The sequence below is a fragment of the Alexandromys fortis genome, unplaced genomic scaffold (genome assembly GCF_014885135.2).
Source record: "Alexandromys fortis isolate MF-2015 unplaced genomic scaffold, M_Fortis_MF-2015_v1.1 scaffold_155, whole genome shotgun sequence".
Classification (NCBI taxonomy): Eukaryota; Metazoa; Chordata; class Mammalia; order Rodentia; family Cricetidae; genus Alexandromys; species Alexandromys fortis.
Window position 1 is genome coordinate 214,033 of NW_026068052.1, and position 17,684 is coordinate 231,716.

General features: G+C 39.9%; 1 protein-coding gene across 4 annotated transcripts in view; it reads right to left on the reverse strand.

Moving 5' to 3' along the window:
- The window catches only part of Taf1 (TATA-box binding protein associated factor 1), an 82,177-nt gene that overhangs the window by 34,812 nt on the left and 29,681 nt on the right, over positions 1–17,684 (reverse strand). For 3 of the 4 annotated variants that reach the window (XM_050119652.1, XM_050119650.1, XM_050119653.1), the window contains 11 exons: positions 16,702–16,851; positions 16,420–16,539; positions 15,993–16,168; positions 14,343–14,521; positions 12,531–12,744; positions 11,676–11,841; positions 8,745–8,956; positions 5,725–5,833; positions 4,719–4,817; positions 3,466–3,643; positions 241–308 (listed from right to left, as the gene is read on the reverse strand). In XM_050119652.1, coding sequence (XP_049975609.1) covers positions 241–308; positions 3,466–3,643; positions 4,719–4,817; positions 5,725–5,833; positions 8,745–8,956; positions 11,676–11,841; positions 12,531–12,744; positions 14,343–14,521; positions 15,993–16,168; positions 16,420–16,539; positions 16,702–16,851 — 1,671 coding nt within the window. The remainder of the gene's footprint in view (positions 1–240; positions 309–3,465; positions 3,644–4,718; positions 4,818–5,724; positions 5,834–8,744; positions 8,957–11,675; positions 11,842–12,530; positions 12,745–14,342; positions 14,522–15,992; positions 16,169–16,419; positions 16,540–16,701; positions 16,852–17,684) is intronic. The other variant, XM_050119651.1, reaches the window with a different exon arrangement.

Below are 17,684 nucleotides of genomic sequence, written 5' to 3' on the forward strand. Positions count from 1 at the left end.
TATAGTTCTTAAACTGTACTACTCTCCACCTTCATACACCACAGCATTTGTTTTTTTTTTTTTTAAATCTACTTTGATTTTTGAGTCAAATTCTCATGTAGCTCAAGTTGCACTAGAACTCAGTATGTAGCTGTGGATGACTTTCTTTAAGCTCCTAATTTTCCTGTCTCTACTCTCAAGTGCTAGGATTACAGGTGTATGTCACTATGCCTACCACTTTCTCTTATAGTTAGTTCTTACCTCTTTGAGTTTTTCATCACAGAGATCCAGCATGGATTGAGAAATCTGAGTCAGTGAGTGTTTTGGCCCTATAGAGAACAAGAAATAGCCATTATAAGTGGGAAGCCCAAAGTTGCCACATTTCCAACACTTTAACACATTTCCTAGAGAACCTAAAAGGTCCCAGGTGCCAGCCTAGTAACTAAGTTAGGTAGATATACCAGTTACTTCCTTTTTATTTTTTAAAGACAGAGTCCCTTGTATCCCAGGCTGGTCTAGAACTCATTTCAGATCCTCCTGTCTTCACCTCCTTGGGATTACAGGTGTGTGCTACCACACCAGGTACAGACACCTCCAGTCTTTACTTCATTTTTCAGTGCCTAATATATAATGGATAAACTATGAATAAATTTTAACTGTTTTTTAAAATTTATTTTTATTTTATGTGCATTGGTATTTTACCTGAACTGCCATGTGGGTGTTGGGAATTCAACCCAGGTCCTCTGAAAGAACAGCCAGTGCTCTTAGCCACTGAGCCATCTCTCCAGGCCCAAATTTTAATTGCATTTTTTGTGTCCTCACATGCTTGTATTATAACTGGTTTTTTTTTTTTTTGAGATAGGGTCTCACTATGTAGCTCTGGCTGGCTCAGAAAGGAACTTTATATGTAGATAAGGATAGCCTCAAACTCAGATCCACCTGCCTCTGTCTCTCTAGTGCTGGGAGTAAAGGCATGAGCCAGCTTTGTTGGGTCTTTTAAAACCTTGAAAATTACTCTCTGGATGGAAAATGTGTTTGAAAATGGTAATGTTCACTGGAACATTTAAAACTTTTCTATTTAGGAAACAGATTCTTCAGCACACAGATTGTTAATTCAGTTTCGCAGAAATCAGTACCAAGAACTTCAGAAAATTCATTTTTTTCAGAGACAAGGTTTCTCTATAACTTTGGCATCTTTCCTGGAACTCACTCTGTAAACCAGGCTGGCCTCGAACTCACAGAGATCCGACTGCTTTTCTGCCTCCTGAGTGCTGGGATTAAAGGTGTGCACCACTACCCAGCTGAAAAGTCCTGAACTATCTGACCTCTCTTGTATATTCACTGCTTAAAGCTGTTCCATTTAAGCTCACTTTTGGAATAATTAAAACATTTTTAAGCTGGGAGTCATGGACACACACCTGTAATCACAGAATTTGACATGCTTCAACCAGAGAACAAGTAGATCCTGGGGTAGCCTAGACTATATAAAGAGACCATCTCAAACCAGAAAAGAACCCCCTGCCAAAATCCCCAAATATTTCCATATAACTAATATTTCTTTTTTGTTTGTTTTTCAGGACAGGATTTCTCTGTGTAGCTCTGGCTGTCCTGGAACTCACAATCAACCAGGCTGGCCTCAAACTCAGAGATCCTCCTGTCTCTGCCTTCCAAGTGCTGGGATTAAAGGCATGTACCATCACCACCTACCTTAACTAGTATTTTTTTTCTTTTTCCTGCACGCCAGAGAATATCAAACCTCATTATAGATGGTTGTGGGCCACCATGTGGTTGCTAGGAATTGAACTCAGGATCTATAAAAGAGCAGTCAGTGCTCTTAACATAAATGTTCGCAGACGTACTACTTATTAGTTTGAAAGTGGGAAAGCTGAAAATTTTTATTAACTTATTAAAAAACAAAATTTGCTATTATCCATATATTAGGTTACAATAAGAAAATAAGCCCAGGTATGTCAGTATATATCTGTAATCCCAGAAATTGGGAGATTGAAGCACTTGGATACCAAGTTTGAGGCTAGTCTGAGCTATAAAGCAAGTTCAAGATTAGCCTGGGTATTTAGAGAGCCTGTCTCAAAAAGGGAGGAATGGTGGTATCAAGGAATAAACTATAGCTAAAGTATTGAGAGCATGGGAGGAAAAGAAGGAAGGTCTTCTTATTTGGATTACTTAATCCAAATAAAGAATTTAATGCCAATGTTACTACCACACTATCATCAGCACTGACATGTGAGGAAGTCAGAAGAATGAGTCACAGAGGTGACTGGAGAGATGGTTCAGAAGTTAAGAACACTGGTTGCTCTTCTAGAGAACCCGGGTTCAATTCTCTAGCATCCACATGGCAGCTCACAACTGTCTTTAACTCCTGTTGCAGGGGATCTTACAGCCTCATACAGAATCACGTGCAGGCAAAACGCCAATGGACATAATAAATTAATTTTAAAGTGTGAAGCATAGAAAGGAAGGATTATAGGGCTGTGAGAAACTTTCTTTTCTTGCCACTACTGGAGACTGAACCAAGGACTGCATGCATGCTTTACTGCTGAGCTGTATCCCCCAGTGGGGCTTTGTTTTAATTCTCTTTGTATTTCCTTCTGTTTTTCCGTTGTGTGTGTGTGTGTGTGTGTGTGTGTGTGTGTGCATGTGTGTGTCTGTGTATAAATAAGCCATGGCAGGTGAGTTGTCCTGACAATTTTCAAGAGTCAGTTCTTGATGAGCGACGAGCGGCAAGGGTGGATCTCTGTGAGTTCAAGGCCAGCCTGGTCTACAGGGCAAGTTTCAGGACAGCCAGGGCTACACAGAGAAATCTTATCTCAAAAAACTGAAAAAATAGTCTTGCTCCTTCAATATGCAGAAAGTTGAATTTACATACCCATCACAAAAAGAAAATTAGACTGAAATGAAAAAAATGAATTAATGCAAACTAATTTCTTCCTCCTATTTTTGCTTTTTTTAAAATGACAAAATGGGTATCTAGACCCTGTAACAAAAATGCAGACTGAGTTAAAACACACAAAACAAATATGGCTATAAGACTATTCTTTGTAGAGTGCACTCACACCACTACCTCTCCAACTTACCTAGGTTTACTTTTCTGCCTAACTATTCACCCCAACTGCTTCAACACAGACTTCAAATTCACCAGAGAATATATTAAAAATTAATAGTGGGAAGCTGGGTGTGGTAGAACATGGCTTTAATACTGGCATTTGGAAGGCAGAAGCCAAAGTATTTCTGTAATTGAGGCCAGTCTGGTCTACATAGTGAGACCATGTCTAAAAAAAAAAAAAAGGATTATATAATGCAACTAAAAAGAATACTTACTATATGACTGAAATGTACACTGCCTCATGTTCATACCCAAAAATGCACATTAGTCTTTTCATTCATTCTAATCTAATGAATTTAGAATCAGCAAGAGATAAGAATCTGAAAGGTGACCTTTGCAGTCAAAGAACAAGGGACTATTACCATTATAGGTTGCACTATTTTTCACAATTAGTTCCAAATGCTCTCTGAATTCTTCCCGAGATGGATAGAGGCGTTTGCGCACGTTTTCACGGAGTGTCTGTAGATCCATTGGCCGAGTGATGATTTTATAGTAGTCCTTTACAACCTTTGCATTAACTGGCGTATGGAAAGGGTATGTCTGTGGAAACAAGAGCCAGCACCATTTGTGAGCAAAGAACACTGACAGAGCCAGTTACAACTTACTGGTTTACTAACTCTCAAAGGAATTTTTCAGATGTAGTAAATCTGTTTTTGCATTAAGTTATTTTCTTTCTTTCTTTCTTTCTTCCTTTCCCTCCCTTCCTTCCTTCCTTCCTTCCTTCCTTCCTTCCTTCCTTCCTTCCTTCCTTCCTTTCTTTCTTTCTTTCTTTCTTGAGACAGTTTCTTTGTGTAGCCTTGGCTATCCTAACTCTGTAGACCAGGCAGGCCTCAAACTCACACATAGTCCTCCACAAGAGCAGTATGTAATTTTAACCACTGAGCTGTCTTTCTAGCTCCATATATGCTAGACACTTATGGAATGCAAAATTCTTATAAGACATATAAGTGGTGGCGCACGCCTTTAATCGCAGCACTCAGGAGGCAGAGGCAGGTGGATCTCTGTGAGTTCAAGGCCAGCCTGGTCTACAAGAGCTAGTTCCGGACAGTCTCCTACAGAGAGACCCTGTCTGGAAAAAACAAAACAAAACAAAAGAAAACAAAAGACATACAAGTTTGAAGCTGGAGAGATGGTTCAGTGGTTATAATAGTATATTATGCTCTTCCAGAGGACCTGAGTTTGGTTCTCAATTCCTATGTCTGGGGACTCACAACCTCCGTAACTTTGGTTCTAGGTTATTCAATGCCTCAGACCTCTAAGGGAACTTGCATATGCATATATAGACATACATGTATACACATAATTTTAAAAAATTATTCTTGCTACTTTAATACTCAGAAAGTTGAATTCACATACCCATCACAAAAAGAAACATTACATTGAAACCAGAAAAAAACTAGCTTTATATCCTCTTATAACTCATGTGTCCTTTTGCCTACATTCTGTCCTTCATTACCTAATACTGCATTAAACGATTTAAAAATAGACAAACACCCAAAGAATTAGGGGTTTCAGATATACAGGTATATGCACTAGGGCCATCTACCTGAAGTAACAGAAAAAACAAAGGGTCTTGGTTTTCCTATTCTATACAGATCTAATGTAATGAACTCACATTTGGAAGATCTCTCATATCATTGATGATAGACTCCAAGATAGATGACAGTGTTACCATAGGGTCTGTCCGGCGCCGATGGATGGATTTATGAGGTCTCTAAAAACAAAAACAAGAAACCAGAATGCTTTAGATAAACCAAAAAAAAAACAAATATTTTCAAATATACTGATACATTTTAGAAAACTTCAATAAAGCGAGACTTGGAGGGCTTCAGCCTTAATCCCAACAATTAGGAAGCTAAGGTAGGAGGAGTGCTAAAAATTCAAAGCCAGCCTAGAGTATATAGTAAATTCTAGACCAACCTGGACTAGAGAGAAATTCAATCTTAAAAAAGCAAAGTTTGGAGCAGGGACAAGCTGAAGAGATGGCTCAGTGGTTAAGGACCTTTACTGCTTTTGCAGAGGACCTAGCACCCTCTATCCTCAGATTCTAGCACCCACATAGTGACTTACAACTAAAACCATAGTGCATTCTCTTCTGGGCTCTGCTGGCACCAGGCATATACATAGTGCACTTATACATGTAGGAAAAAAAAAAACTTGCACATCAAAGAGGGGCAGGGCAATGAGGTGGCTCAGTGGGTAATGGCACTTGCCATACAAGATAGTGACCATAACTTGATCTCCAGGCTCCATGTAAGAGAGAACTAACTTCACAAGTTTTCTAACTTCCATGTTTGCATCATAGTGCATACACAGATGAATACATACCTAATAAACAAACAAAAATAAATAAATTTTAAATCTGGATAGTTGGAAGGCAGAGGCAGGCAGATCTTTGAGTTCAAGACCAGCCTGATCTACAGAATGAGTTCCAAAAAAACCCCGGGTTACACAGAGAAACCCTGTCTCAAAAGCCCAAAATAATAAATAAATTTTAATAAGTCATTTAATGAACAATGCACATAATTCTCAAGGAACAGACATGAGGAATATCTGACACAGAGTCATGTCCCAGAAAGCTGGGGGAATCCATCTGATATGAAGACAATGCAGATACTCACATTCAAATAGTCACAGTGAACAGTGGTTCCAACCCGACGTTTTTTCTTGGGAGGAAGTTGTTGTTTGGGAAACTTCAGGACCAGAGATTTTCTGCGAACCTCATCGGCACTGCAATCAGTAACATTGTGTTATTTATAGATCCCCGAAATAGGATAAAGAGATGGTTTAATAAAAGGAGCCTGGACACCTCAGAGAAATGGTCAATTCTAAGTCTGAGACAAGGAAAGCTTTCAATATCTTGTACCAGAAAGCAAATGATTTCTCAAAGATTTACAGGATCATTTCAAAACCACAGACCTGAAGGGCCTGAGAGATGGCTCCAGCAGTTAAGAGTGTTAATGGCTCTTTCAAAGAACCGGAGTTTAATTCCTAGCACCCATTTGGCAGCTCTCATAATGATCTGTTAATTCTAATTACAGGGGATCCAACTCTCTTTTCTGGTCTCTGTGAACACCAGGCATTTGTCTGCATGTATGCACACACATACATGTAGGCAAAATATTCATAAAATGAAAATATTTTAAAAACCACCATAAGATCTGGCTTAAATGAGTCAAATTGGGGGAAAATGCATTAAAATTTATATGGGAAGAATTTCAGAATTCACAGTAATATATTAAAATAGATATGATGACGTTTTCCTTATCAAAAATACCAGTTAAAATAGAGAAATTCTAGAATTAGAAAAACCACCATTTTATAAGAACCAATTAAATAATTTGGCAATGACCATTAATAGCTCTAAAAGGAGTGAAACTGTTGTGCTTGTTGATGTATATAATATCAACTAGATAGTCTATTAAACGTCTAGTCAAAAATATTTAATGTGAGCCAGGCAGTGGTGGCGCATGCCTTTAATCCCAGCACTCAGGAGGCAGAGGCAGGCGGATCTCTGGGAGTTCCGGGACAGGCACCTGTTGAAGGAGCTGCTGGTTGCATTCCTGCCGCCCTGCTCCCTCTGCCTGGCTAGCTTATACCCCGAAATAACAACACACAAACTGTATTCATTTAAACACTGCCTGGCCCATTTCTATTAATGTGTGTAGCACCAAGATGCGCTTACTGGGAAGATTCTAGCCTACATCCATCCTGGGTTGGAGCTTCATCTTATCTGCCTGGGAGAGGGGAGCATGGCATCTGAGCTCACTTCCTCTTCCTCCCAGCATTCTGTTCTGTTTACTCCACCCACCTATGTTCTAACCTATCAAGGCCAAGCAGTTTCTTTATTAATTAACCAATGACCTTCCTCCATCAGGCACCAAAGCTACAGAGAAACCCTGTCTCAAAAAAAACAAAACAAAAAACAAAAAAAATAAATTAATGTGAGTCTAATCAGTAGAAAACAAAGTAGGTTATTCCTCCCTTGGAGTCCCTCATAATCTTGAGCATTTTCATTTTTTAAAATAAATCTTTGTTCTACTTAAAATAAAATCTAAAAAGTGGGGTATTTTGTGAAACAATTATTCTTTATGCTGCTAAAAAAATTAATGTCATAAAAAGTACAAAAATAAGTAAGACAGTTTTAGATTTCGACAGACTCAAAATACACTTATGTCTAAACTGGGATTGTATCCACAATTAGAAAATGAGCCAAAGGATAATGAGATGACTTGGGTAATTTGAGTAAAAATTCCTAAGCATTGCAAATTACTAAATTAGTGCTATTTCTTAGTTATGATAATAGTACCATGTCTTACAACCCAATTCTTAGAAGATGTGTGTTTGCAGTGAACTGTCATGATACCTGAAATTTATTTCTCAATGGTTCAGATTACAAACATTTGAGGTATACAAAGAAAGATTAGGTAAGTGTGGCAAAAGGTGAACAGGTATGTTTAGAATACTTTAATTGTGAACTTTCAACTATTCAATAGGTTTATAACTTGTTTAGCTGTTTTTTTTTTTTTTTTTTGAGACAGGGTTTTTCTGTGTAGCCCTGGCTATCCTGGAACTCACTTTGTAGAGCCAGTCTGGCCTGGAACTTAGAGATTCACCTATTTCTCTGCCTCAAAGTGCTGGGATTAAAGTTGTGCACCACCACCACCTGGATTAGTTTATAATTTTTAAAATGGGAATTTTTTTTCTGAGACAGGGTTACTCTGTGTAACAGTCCTGGCTGTCCTGGAACTCTGCAGTCACTCTATAGACTAGTTTGGCCTCAAACTCACTGAGCTCCACCTGCCTCTGCCTCCCAAATGCTGGGATTAAAGGCGTGCACCACCACCGTCCGGCTTAAAAATGGAAAAAATTTTAACATCTCCATTTTTATCTATTAAATTCTCTAACGGCAAGATTGGGCATAAGCACAGTCTTCTCTTTATAGTCTCTCATTTTATATTAACTACCCACATGCCAGGTGTGGCACTCCAAACCTGTAATCTTAGCTACATGGGAGGCTGAGAAAGAAAAATTGTAAGCTTGAGGCCAACCTGGGTAATTTAACAAAACTTTCAAAAATTTGTGCAAAGGTTTGAGGACATATGGCTCAGAGACAGAACACTTGCCCACTGTGCCTATCAGTACCACACACACACACACACACACACACACACACACACACACACCAACAAAACAAGCAAAACAAAACAGAAGAAAAACACTACTGTAGTAAGGGTATTTATGTAAATACTAAGATTTAGCCAGACTTGGCAGTGCATGCCTTTAATCCCAGCATTTAGGAGGCAGAGACAGACGAATCTCAGAAATTGAGGCCAGCTTGGTCTATAGAGTTAGTTCCAGAACGGCTAGGGCTATGTAGAGACTCTGTATAAAAATTAACTCCCTTGGCCCTCCACAAAATACTTAAGACTCAAAGCACAGCATGTAAAAAGGAAGGCAGTAAGCCCTAATGATCACTGCAGTTTTGATTACTGGCAAAAATTACTAATTATAATCCAAAATTTCTGCAACACTTAGTTCCACTTCAGAGAACAATCACATCACATTTACCTCTGCCAACCATCATCATCAACCTTCAACCGATCTCTGCTATAGCACTCCCTTGCCTGCTATCCCTTACCTCTCAATTAGCTGTTTCCCCAAAACGATCTTGGTCCCTTCAACCTTGATAAGTTCTTCATTATCATTATGAATGACTGTCTTTTCTAGCTCTTCCTCCTGTTCCTCTGTCATGGCAACAGGATTAGAAGGTGGAGCATTTGTTTGATAATAAAGGGGGCAGAATTTGTTTGTCCTCATGTGCCCGATGGCACCACATGCTCCACATTTCAGCTGCAACAGAAAAAAATAAAAACAAAAAACCCACAACATGTTAGAGGTAAACAGGTTGAACCATGTCAAAAGTAGAAAGGAATGTATATGGAACTGGGAAGAAACAATGGTAGACAACATTTTATAGAAAACTGGTTTGGAAAGGTTAAGGTCACAGAGCTATTAAGTAGCAAAACCAAACCCAGATATGCTGTATCCAAGTTCACAGTTGCTTCCATTGAAGCAGTTACCTTATCTTATGGTGTACATTACATAGTAGTACATGGAATCTTTAACCTAAGCGATGCAAAACAACCTGGACAGGGTTCTCTGTAGCTTTGGAGCTTGTCCTGGAACTTGTAGACCAGGTTGGTCTCAAACTCAGAGATCCACCTGCCTCTGCCTCCTGAGTGCTGGGATTAAAAGCGTGTGTCACAACTGCCTGGCTAGTCTTTTTCTAATTTCTTTTTAAGACTTTTTGCATTATGTGTATCGGTGTGTATAGGTATCTGTGCAACTGTGAGCAATTACAATGAAGAGATTGTTTCGCGTCTCAGAAGCAACCCTGGACTTTTAAAGAGTGGTGAGGCTGAAAAGCTATGGGGACTTTCAAAGTTGAAGTCCATGTATTTTGCACTATGATGCAGCTCCTAGCCTATGAGTGGCAGGGGCTGGAATGCGGTGGTTGTATGAGAACGTTCCCCATACACTCATGTGCTTGAATACTTGGTCTGCACTTGGTAGAATCTGGGGAGGATTAGGAAGTGCAGCCGTGTTGGAGGAGGTGTACACTAGTCGTGGGTCTTGAGCTCTCCAAAGACCTGTGCCAGCCCCACTGCCTTCTGCTTGCGGATCAAGATGTGAGCTCTCAGCTGTTCCTCCCACCACACCCTTGCTCGCTACCATGGACTCTAATCCTCTGCAACTGTAGGGTCAGTTAGGCACTTTCTCTTATAAACTGTCTTGATTATGGTGTCTTTGCATGGCAACAGAAAAGTAACTAAACATGCTCCCTTGCATGTGGCCTCATGGGGTGCTGATGGATGTAAGGGGTGGAACATTGACTGAAGTACGACTCCCGCTATGCCACTAGGAGGAGGTCACCATCTATGCTGAGGGATAATTTAGTGATGTGGCTGTTTTACACACCCACAGTCTTGTCCCTAACCCTTCATCCATGCTCCCAGAAGTAAGCCCAGTAAATCCACCGACTGCCCCAGCTAGACTTGGATGGAATGGTAACTTTGGACTATAACTTGTGTGTATCTTTCCAGAACACTTCATGCAGCCCAAATCGTCATCTCTGTATCTTCGAGGGGAAGGTATTACAGAACACCGGGTTCTACCAGATTAATTAATAAGTGAATACATGACTGAAAGCAAAAGGTCTGGATATAAGATCACGTGATCTGTTGGTAGAATGTGCTGGATGCCAGTTTGAGCAGCTTTCCATTGAAGCTGTTCCACTAGAAAGCTGTTCTCTCAGGAGAAACTCCTGCCTTCAAACCCCTGTCTATAAGAGCACAGCTATCACAGCTTCTTTCCAGAGAGGCAGACTGCTGCTTGGAGATTATAGCACAGATGTTTGTCTCCTAGGAACACTTGTGCCCTTCTATTCTTCCAGCAATGGTCAGAAAAGAAAATCCAATCTTTCGAAAGTTTCTTCTTTCATATATACCTTGTCTAATATGTAGTAGATATCAAATAAATATTTATGAAGTGAATTACTAGACAACAAAAGATAGGGAATAAATAGATAAATATATAAATGCTTTAATGAAAAAGAAAAGACCTTTGGGTATGTGTATCGGTGTGTATACAGGTATATGTGCAACTGTGTGTACAAGCACCTACCAGAAGGGAGGTGTTAGATCCCTTGAAGCTGGAGCTATAAGGGCTTTTGAATCATCCAATATAAAGTGTTAAGATCTAAACCCCAGGCCTCTGATACAGTAAGCACTCTTAACCACTGAGCCACCTGTCCAACTCCTCCTTTAAAAAGCTACCATTTTAAAAAAGCATTATAAGGTTAGGGAAGTAGCTCAGCAGTAAACCTATCAGGTCCTGGGTTTGATGCCCAATAACAAAGGTAAATGAATATAAATAAAATGTACCAAACCTACCCAAGTCCTAGAAAAAAAAGTGAGATATATAGAGAGAGATAAAGAGAGAGAGAGAGAGAAAATGTGAGTGAGTTTTCTTTCTGAGGGCCTCATGTAGCCCAGGGGAGCCTGAATTCACTAAGTAGATTTGTTCTTGATCCTCCTGCTTCAGCTTCCCTGGTACTGCAACTGCAGGTGTTGACCTAGTGTTCTACAATATTGCTTCCATTTCCAATAACTAAAGATGACAAAAACTGAGGGAAAAGTTATGCTACCTTCCTTTGCTTTGTTAGTGGTGATCATATCATTAAACATTTTTTCTTTTTCTTTTCAAGGCAGGGTCTCTATGTGTTTCAAGCTCACAATCTTGAGTCAGCCTATCAAGTACTAGAATTACATTGTGTCCGACAACACCTGGCTATTGTATACTTACTTTTTTAAAAAAATTTTTTTTAAGATCTATTTATTATGTATACAACATTCCTTCCATATATGCCAGCAGGCCAGAAGAGGGCACCAGATCTCATTATAGATGGCTGTGAGCCACCATGTGGTTGCTGGGAATTGAACTCAGGACCTCTGGAAGAGCAGCCAGTGCTCTTAACCTCTGAGCCATCTCTCCAGCCCTGTATACTTACTTTTAGGTCAGGGCGCTCCTTCATTTTTTTGGGCTTTTTCTCAGGAGGGCCCTTTAGCTTCTCCTTTTCCTGGTTTCGTTTAAGTCTTCTCAGTTGCTCTTGAATCCTCCGCCGTTCTTTTCGCATCTCTTCTCTATGTTGCTCATCAAAAAGGGCAAATTTTCGACTGAATAACGAGAAAAAAATACAACAGGACCGACCATAAGCAACCTAAATCAAAATGATTACCCTGAAAGCTACCATCTCAAAATATAAGTAATTTGTCCAGGCAGAAATGAAATAAACTGCCTGCCATCTTCATGTTCCTTGATAGTCTTCCACATGTATAAAATAACATCTCTCAGTCCAAGTCCAAAATGATCATTAAGATTTTGCTTTTGATTTTTTGAGACAATGTTTTACAGCCCAGACTGTCTAGAACCCACGTTCCTTCTGCTGAATCCTCCCAAGTACTAGTTTTACAGGAATGATTTTTTTTTTGTTTTTTGAGACAGGGTTTCTCTGTAGCTTTGAAGCCTGTCCTGGCACTAACTCTTATAGACCAGGCTGGCCTCGAACTCACAAAGATCCTCCTGCCTCTGCCTCCCGAGTGCTGGGATTAAAGGTGTGCACCACCACCGCCCGGCTACAGGACTGATTTTTGCAAAAGCAAATCACCATACTCCAAACATAGCAAACTAGTTATTTTCCCAGTGATTTAGCTCTGTTTAAATCCAAAGATCTAAAGGCAAGAAGGTTCTAAACAACAGCAGATTTCCAGGGATAACAATATATATTCCTATCACTACAACTCATACATATACGTTGTTTCCATTATTTTTCCTGCCACACTCAAAAGTGGCACATCAAACTCACATGAATTCCTCATCTTTTGTGGTACGTATGCGCACATAAGCATCAATAACAGCTGGTTTTCGGACTGTCTCACAACGAACATACTCCTTCCCCTCTTCATCTCGAAATGTTCTATAAATCTTGAGACAGCGGCCAGTGGCAGAAGAGTTAAGGCTAGTCACCGAAGCTGTGTCATCATCTCTGTGATTATTTCCTGTGGCTGCTGAGCCTGCTGCTGCAAGATAGAGACCAATTTCCAAACATTCCCTCTAAAATCCAAATTGCTACTTTTTTGGAGTTGGAGACATTCAACATACCACAAAACCCTAGTTCTATTAAAAGCAGAGAGTTGTTAATAGCTACAAGAACATCCTGATTTGCCCATTCCTGACATCTTTTAACCACTGCCAATTTCCATTTTTATAAATACAAACATTCTAGAAATACCTCAAAATATTATGTTTGCTATTGAAGACCAAGAAGCAATAGTTATACTTTTATTCCTCTGAACAGCAGAGTGACAGAAAATTCTTAGCAGCAAACAGTTGATGAAAACATCTAAGCAAGGACTCAGGAGGAATAAATAAGCCCAGCGCATGCTTCTCAAATTTTAATATGAATAGGAAACATCTGGGGATCTTGTAAAAATGTAGACAGGTGACGCACACCTTTAATCCCAGCACTCGGGAGGCAGAGGCAGGCGGATCTTTGTGAGTTCGAGGCCAGCCTGGTCTACAAGAGCTAGTTCCAGGACAGGCTCCAAAGCTATAGAGAAACCCTGTCTCAAAAAAAAAAAAAATGTAGACTAAACTCAGTAGGTATGGAGAGATGATTCAAGATGATTTGGCTTTTGGCGTTATGCCTTTAATCCCAGTACACAGGAGGCAGATGTAGACAAATCTCTGTGAATTCAAGGCCAGCCTGGTCTACAGAGCAAGTTCTAGGACAGCTAGAGCTACAGAGACATAGTCTCAAAAACAAGCAAGCAAGCAAGCAAACAAACAACAAAACAAACACAAAAAGCCATATATCTTTACAAAGAGCCAGAAAAACAAAATTATACAAAACTTTACAGAGATGGGCAAACAAAGGTAAGACTAGTATGAATGAAAATGGTCACGTTAATCTCCATCCTCAGACTTCATCCTCTCAGTAACAATATCCACTGCCTGCTTGATATCTGTTACCAGAGGAATCATGGGGACCTTGTTATCCATTATCTTCAGTCTGCAATTATTTGATGATTTTTAGCACTTTTTGGATCTAAGCTTCCTTTAAGAATCTTCTGAAAGCCATGAATCTTCTCAGAAAATTGCCTATCTACATAGGATTTTAAATATAAATTCAGAAACTTCAAAGACAACCTGGCAAATTCATCTAGAAACTCTCCATTTTATTTATTTATTTACTTACTTGCATATGTATGCATGCATGGTTTCTTTTGAAGACAGGGTCTCACTATGTAGCCCAGGTAGGCCTTCAAATCAAAAGCCTCTGCCTCACTCTCCAAGTGTTGGGATTACAGGTATGCGCCACCACACCAAGCCAGATACTTCCTATATCTTTTAAAAACTGTTACTCTGGAGGATGAGTTCCCAGAAAGCTGATAGCACTGGTAGCCCTGGCATGGCCAGGTACCTGGACTCAGAAAAAGGAAGCAGTCGGCTGGCAGCATCTCTTCAAATTTTTTTCCTCACAGACTGGAGTCCAGTTTGAAAAAATCTCTCTACCTCATCTACAGGTTTCTCTATACTCATTTTTTACTTTGTCTCCGGCTTGGACTCAAGCTCCATTTTTGATCCCTTTCTTTACTTGTCTGAGAAACCCCCTCACCCAGTAGCATCCGTTGTAGTTCCTTCCGCTCCTGCTCCTCCCGTTCACGAGACAGCTGAGAGCTCGTTTTCTTGTTTTGCAGCATGTTCTCAATGTTCTTTCCCATTTCTTCAAAGTCACTGTCTTCAGCTGAGCTGCTGTCTGTGTCAGTTGATAAGACTTCAGTTGATGACAAAACCCTAGCAAGAGAAGAAAAAAGTTAAAGAGCAGGAGAAATGTTAAGTGTAGAAAGAAGTAGGATTGGAGAAATAGAAAACTGAGAAATCAACCTTAAAAAGATATACTCAGAATCCATAAAGCCATGAAACCCATAATAGAAAAACTACATCTTCCTAGACAATTCAGATTTGCAAAATTGCAGTAATTCTTTCAGAATAACTGGGGAAATAAAGCTAAGAAGGTAGCACACACAGGATTTTTTTGTTTGTTTTTCAAAACAGCGTTTCTCTGCAGCTTTGGGGCAGGATTTCATCTATCTATCTATCCATCCATCCATCTATCCACCCATCCATCTATTGGCTTTTCAAGATAGGGCATCTCTGTGTAACAGTCCTAGCTGTCCTGGAACTAGCTCTTATAGACCAGGCTGGCCTTGAACTCACAGAGATCCACCTACCTCTGCTTCCCTGAGTGCTGGGATTAAAGGCATGTACCACCACACAGGCCAGTTTTTAAAAATTTTCTTAAAAGAGACTGTTTGCTCTCTCCACCCCCCACTCCAGATATGCGTTGAATTGTTTATTCTTCTTGCCTCAGCCTTTCAAGTCCTGCTCAGAGCTCTCCAGTACACTACAACATTTAGATTCATGGATCTTTTCCTATCACATTGCTATTATTTCATAACTAAGTCATTAGAGGGAAAAAAATAAAACCATTATCACACTTAAAACTTCCAGGCCTAAGCAAAGTAGGCTACAAGAACTGCCACTGAACCGAGATCAAGCTTAGCATTTAATGACATCCAAAGCTTTTGCTAAATTACTTTGAAAACAGCAGGTTCAATAGGCATGATGGCACATGCTTATAATCCCAGCACCTAGGAGGCAAAGACTAGAGAACTGCCAAAGGCTTGAAACCAACATGGGCTACATGGCAAGATCCTGTCTCAAAAAATAGCTTTAAAAAAGTTGTGTGTGGTGGTACATCCCTTTAATCCCAGCACTCAGGAGGCAAAAATGTAGGTTCAGGCCAACTGGGTCTCCATAGTGAGTTCCAGGTCAGCTAGAATTACATAGTGAAACCTTGTCTTAAAAAAACAGGAACAGATACTCTGGCAGTATTATTATAGATAGTGGCTGGTATTTCAAATATCCAACCACCTAGTTAAATTTTTTTCAGGTGATATCATCTTCATTATACAATGATACCTCGTAGAGCATGGTAAAGGATACCTGTGGCCCAGAATCTGTTTCCTAAAACAGATAGAGGGGGATCATCAAAAGGTCAAGGCCTGCCTATCCTACATAGCAAGTTCCAGATAGCAGGGCTACATAATAAGACTTCATCCCAAAATTGAAAAATAGTATCTGGGAGCTGGAGAGTTTAGTGATAAAGTATGTGTCTTGCATGTACAAGGCCATTAGTTCAAAACAAAACATGTCCAGGATACTACTCCTTTCCAGCTTAAACTTTCCACAGTACTGAACATACTTGTTCTGTAGGTCAAAGATACGCTGACATTCCTCTTTGTAACGCTCTTGATGCTCAGCTACAGAAAACCTTGATCCACGGGCAAATTTACTCATAGGCCCCTCTCCAGAGCGAGCCTGTTCTGTTGACATTGTACGGACCACATCAATAACTTCCCAGCGGGACAACTTTTTAATCTATGAGAGAAACACAGAACTATATATATGCATATATAACTCATTTAGCAATGTAAAAGGACAAACTAGGGCCATTATTAGAAACACAGATAAGAAAAAAAACTAAAAGAAGTTTAGAAAAGTTTAGGTAAAGTATTTAGGACCTATCATGATCTATATTATATTAAAAACCCCGTTAGTTCTTTATACCTTCCTACCTTTCTATCTGTATACAAAGCCTCTTACTCAGAGTTTTCTTCTTCTATACCCACCTCTTCCTCAGGCACACCAAATTTACGAAGAAGTTGTTTGGCATTTTTCAGAGACAGGCGACGAAGGTCTGCATCTGTTCCTGTGACTGTCTTTTTCACTGGCTGAGGCTCCTTATCATCCTGTCTCAAACAAAAACAAATGAGAATCTGAGCTGATTTCCTAACAGTAAGCATCTTTGCCATTCTGGCAAATGAACCATTTCCATGTCCTCTACTCTATTTATATCTACTGTAAACCTCATTCCTTCCTCTTTTGATTTCTAGAAATCTAAAGACTCTCACCTTCTGCTGAGTTGGTTTGTTTGGAATCTTCACATAGGAGAATCCTTCACCACAGCCTGTGGGATCTGCTACTCCAGTCACCTCCAGGAGACATTTACCCTTCATGGCAGCAATGAAAGCTCTCGTAGTATTCCAAGGAGCAGTACGAACCTAAGATAAAGAAAAGGATTCTCAGCCGGGCGGTGGTGGCACACGCCTTTAATCCCAGCACTCGGGAGGCAGAGGCAGGTGGATCTCTGTGAGTTCGAGACCGGCCTGGTCTACAAGAGCTGTTCCAGTACAGGCTCCAAAACCACAGAGAAACCCTGTCTCGGAGAAAAAAAAAAAAAAAAAAAAAGGATTCTCAGGGTTATAGGAAACATTGTTCCACATCTAACCACTACCTAAAAGGGTAGAATAAATTTCTCTGAACATTTTCATGGTTTCTCTCCCTCTCTCTCTCTTAGGTATACAATATTCTGTCTGTGTGTATGCCTGCAGGCCAGAAGAGGCCATTACAGATGGTTGTGAGGCACCATGTGGTTGCTGGGAAATGAACTCAGGACCTTTAGGGAGAGGCAATGCTCTTAACCTCTGAGCCCTCTCTCCAGCCCCTCGTGGTTTCTTAAATTATCCAAATATTAAGTTAAATATGGCGGCAATCCAATGTTCAGCTCTCTTCTATGATACTTAAATCACAATGTTTAGAGATTCAGAGTACAATCAGGACAAGGAATATATTTATCAGTGGTGTTCTTCAGTTCATTATCCCTGGGATTTCAGTAGGTAGGGTGGTACCCACATTCATAATGATCATGGTTAGAAGGACAACTCATTTTGTTGTCCAATTTTTTGAATGGCTTTCTTATTCTGATTTTTTTACAGTAGGGTCTCTAGTCCAGGTTGGTTTGGAACTCGCTAAGTATCAGAGCATAATCTTGAACATCTGATCCTCCTGTTACCAAAGTGATGGATTACAGATGTGTACCATCTCACTAGCCAAA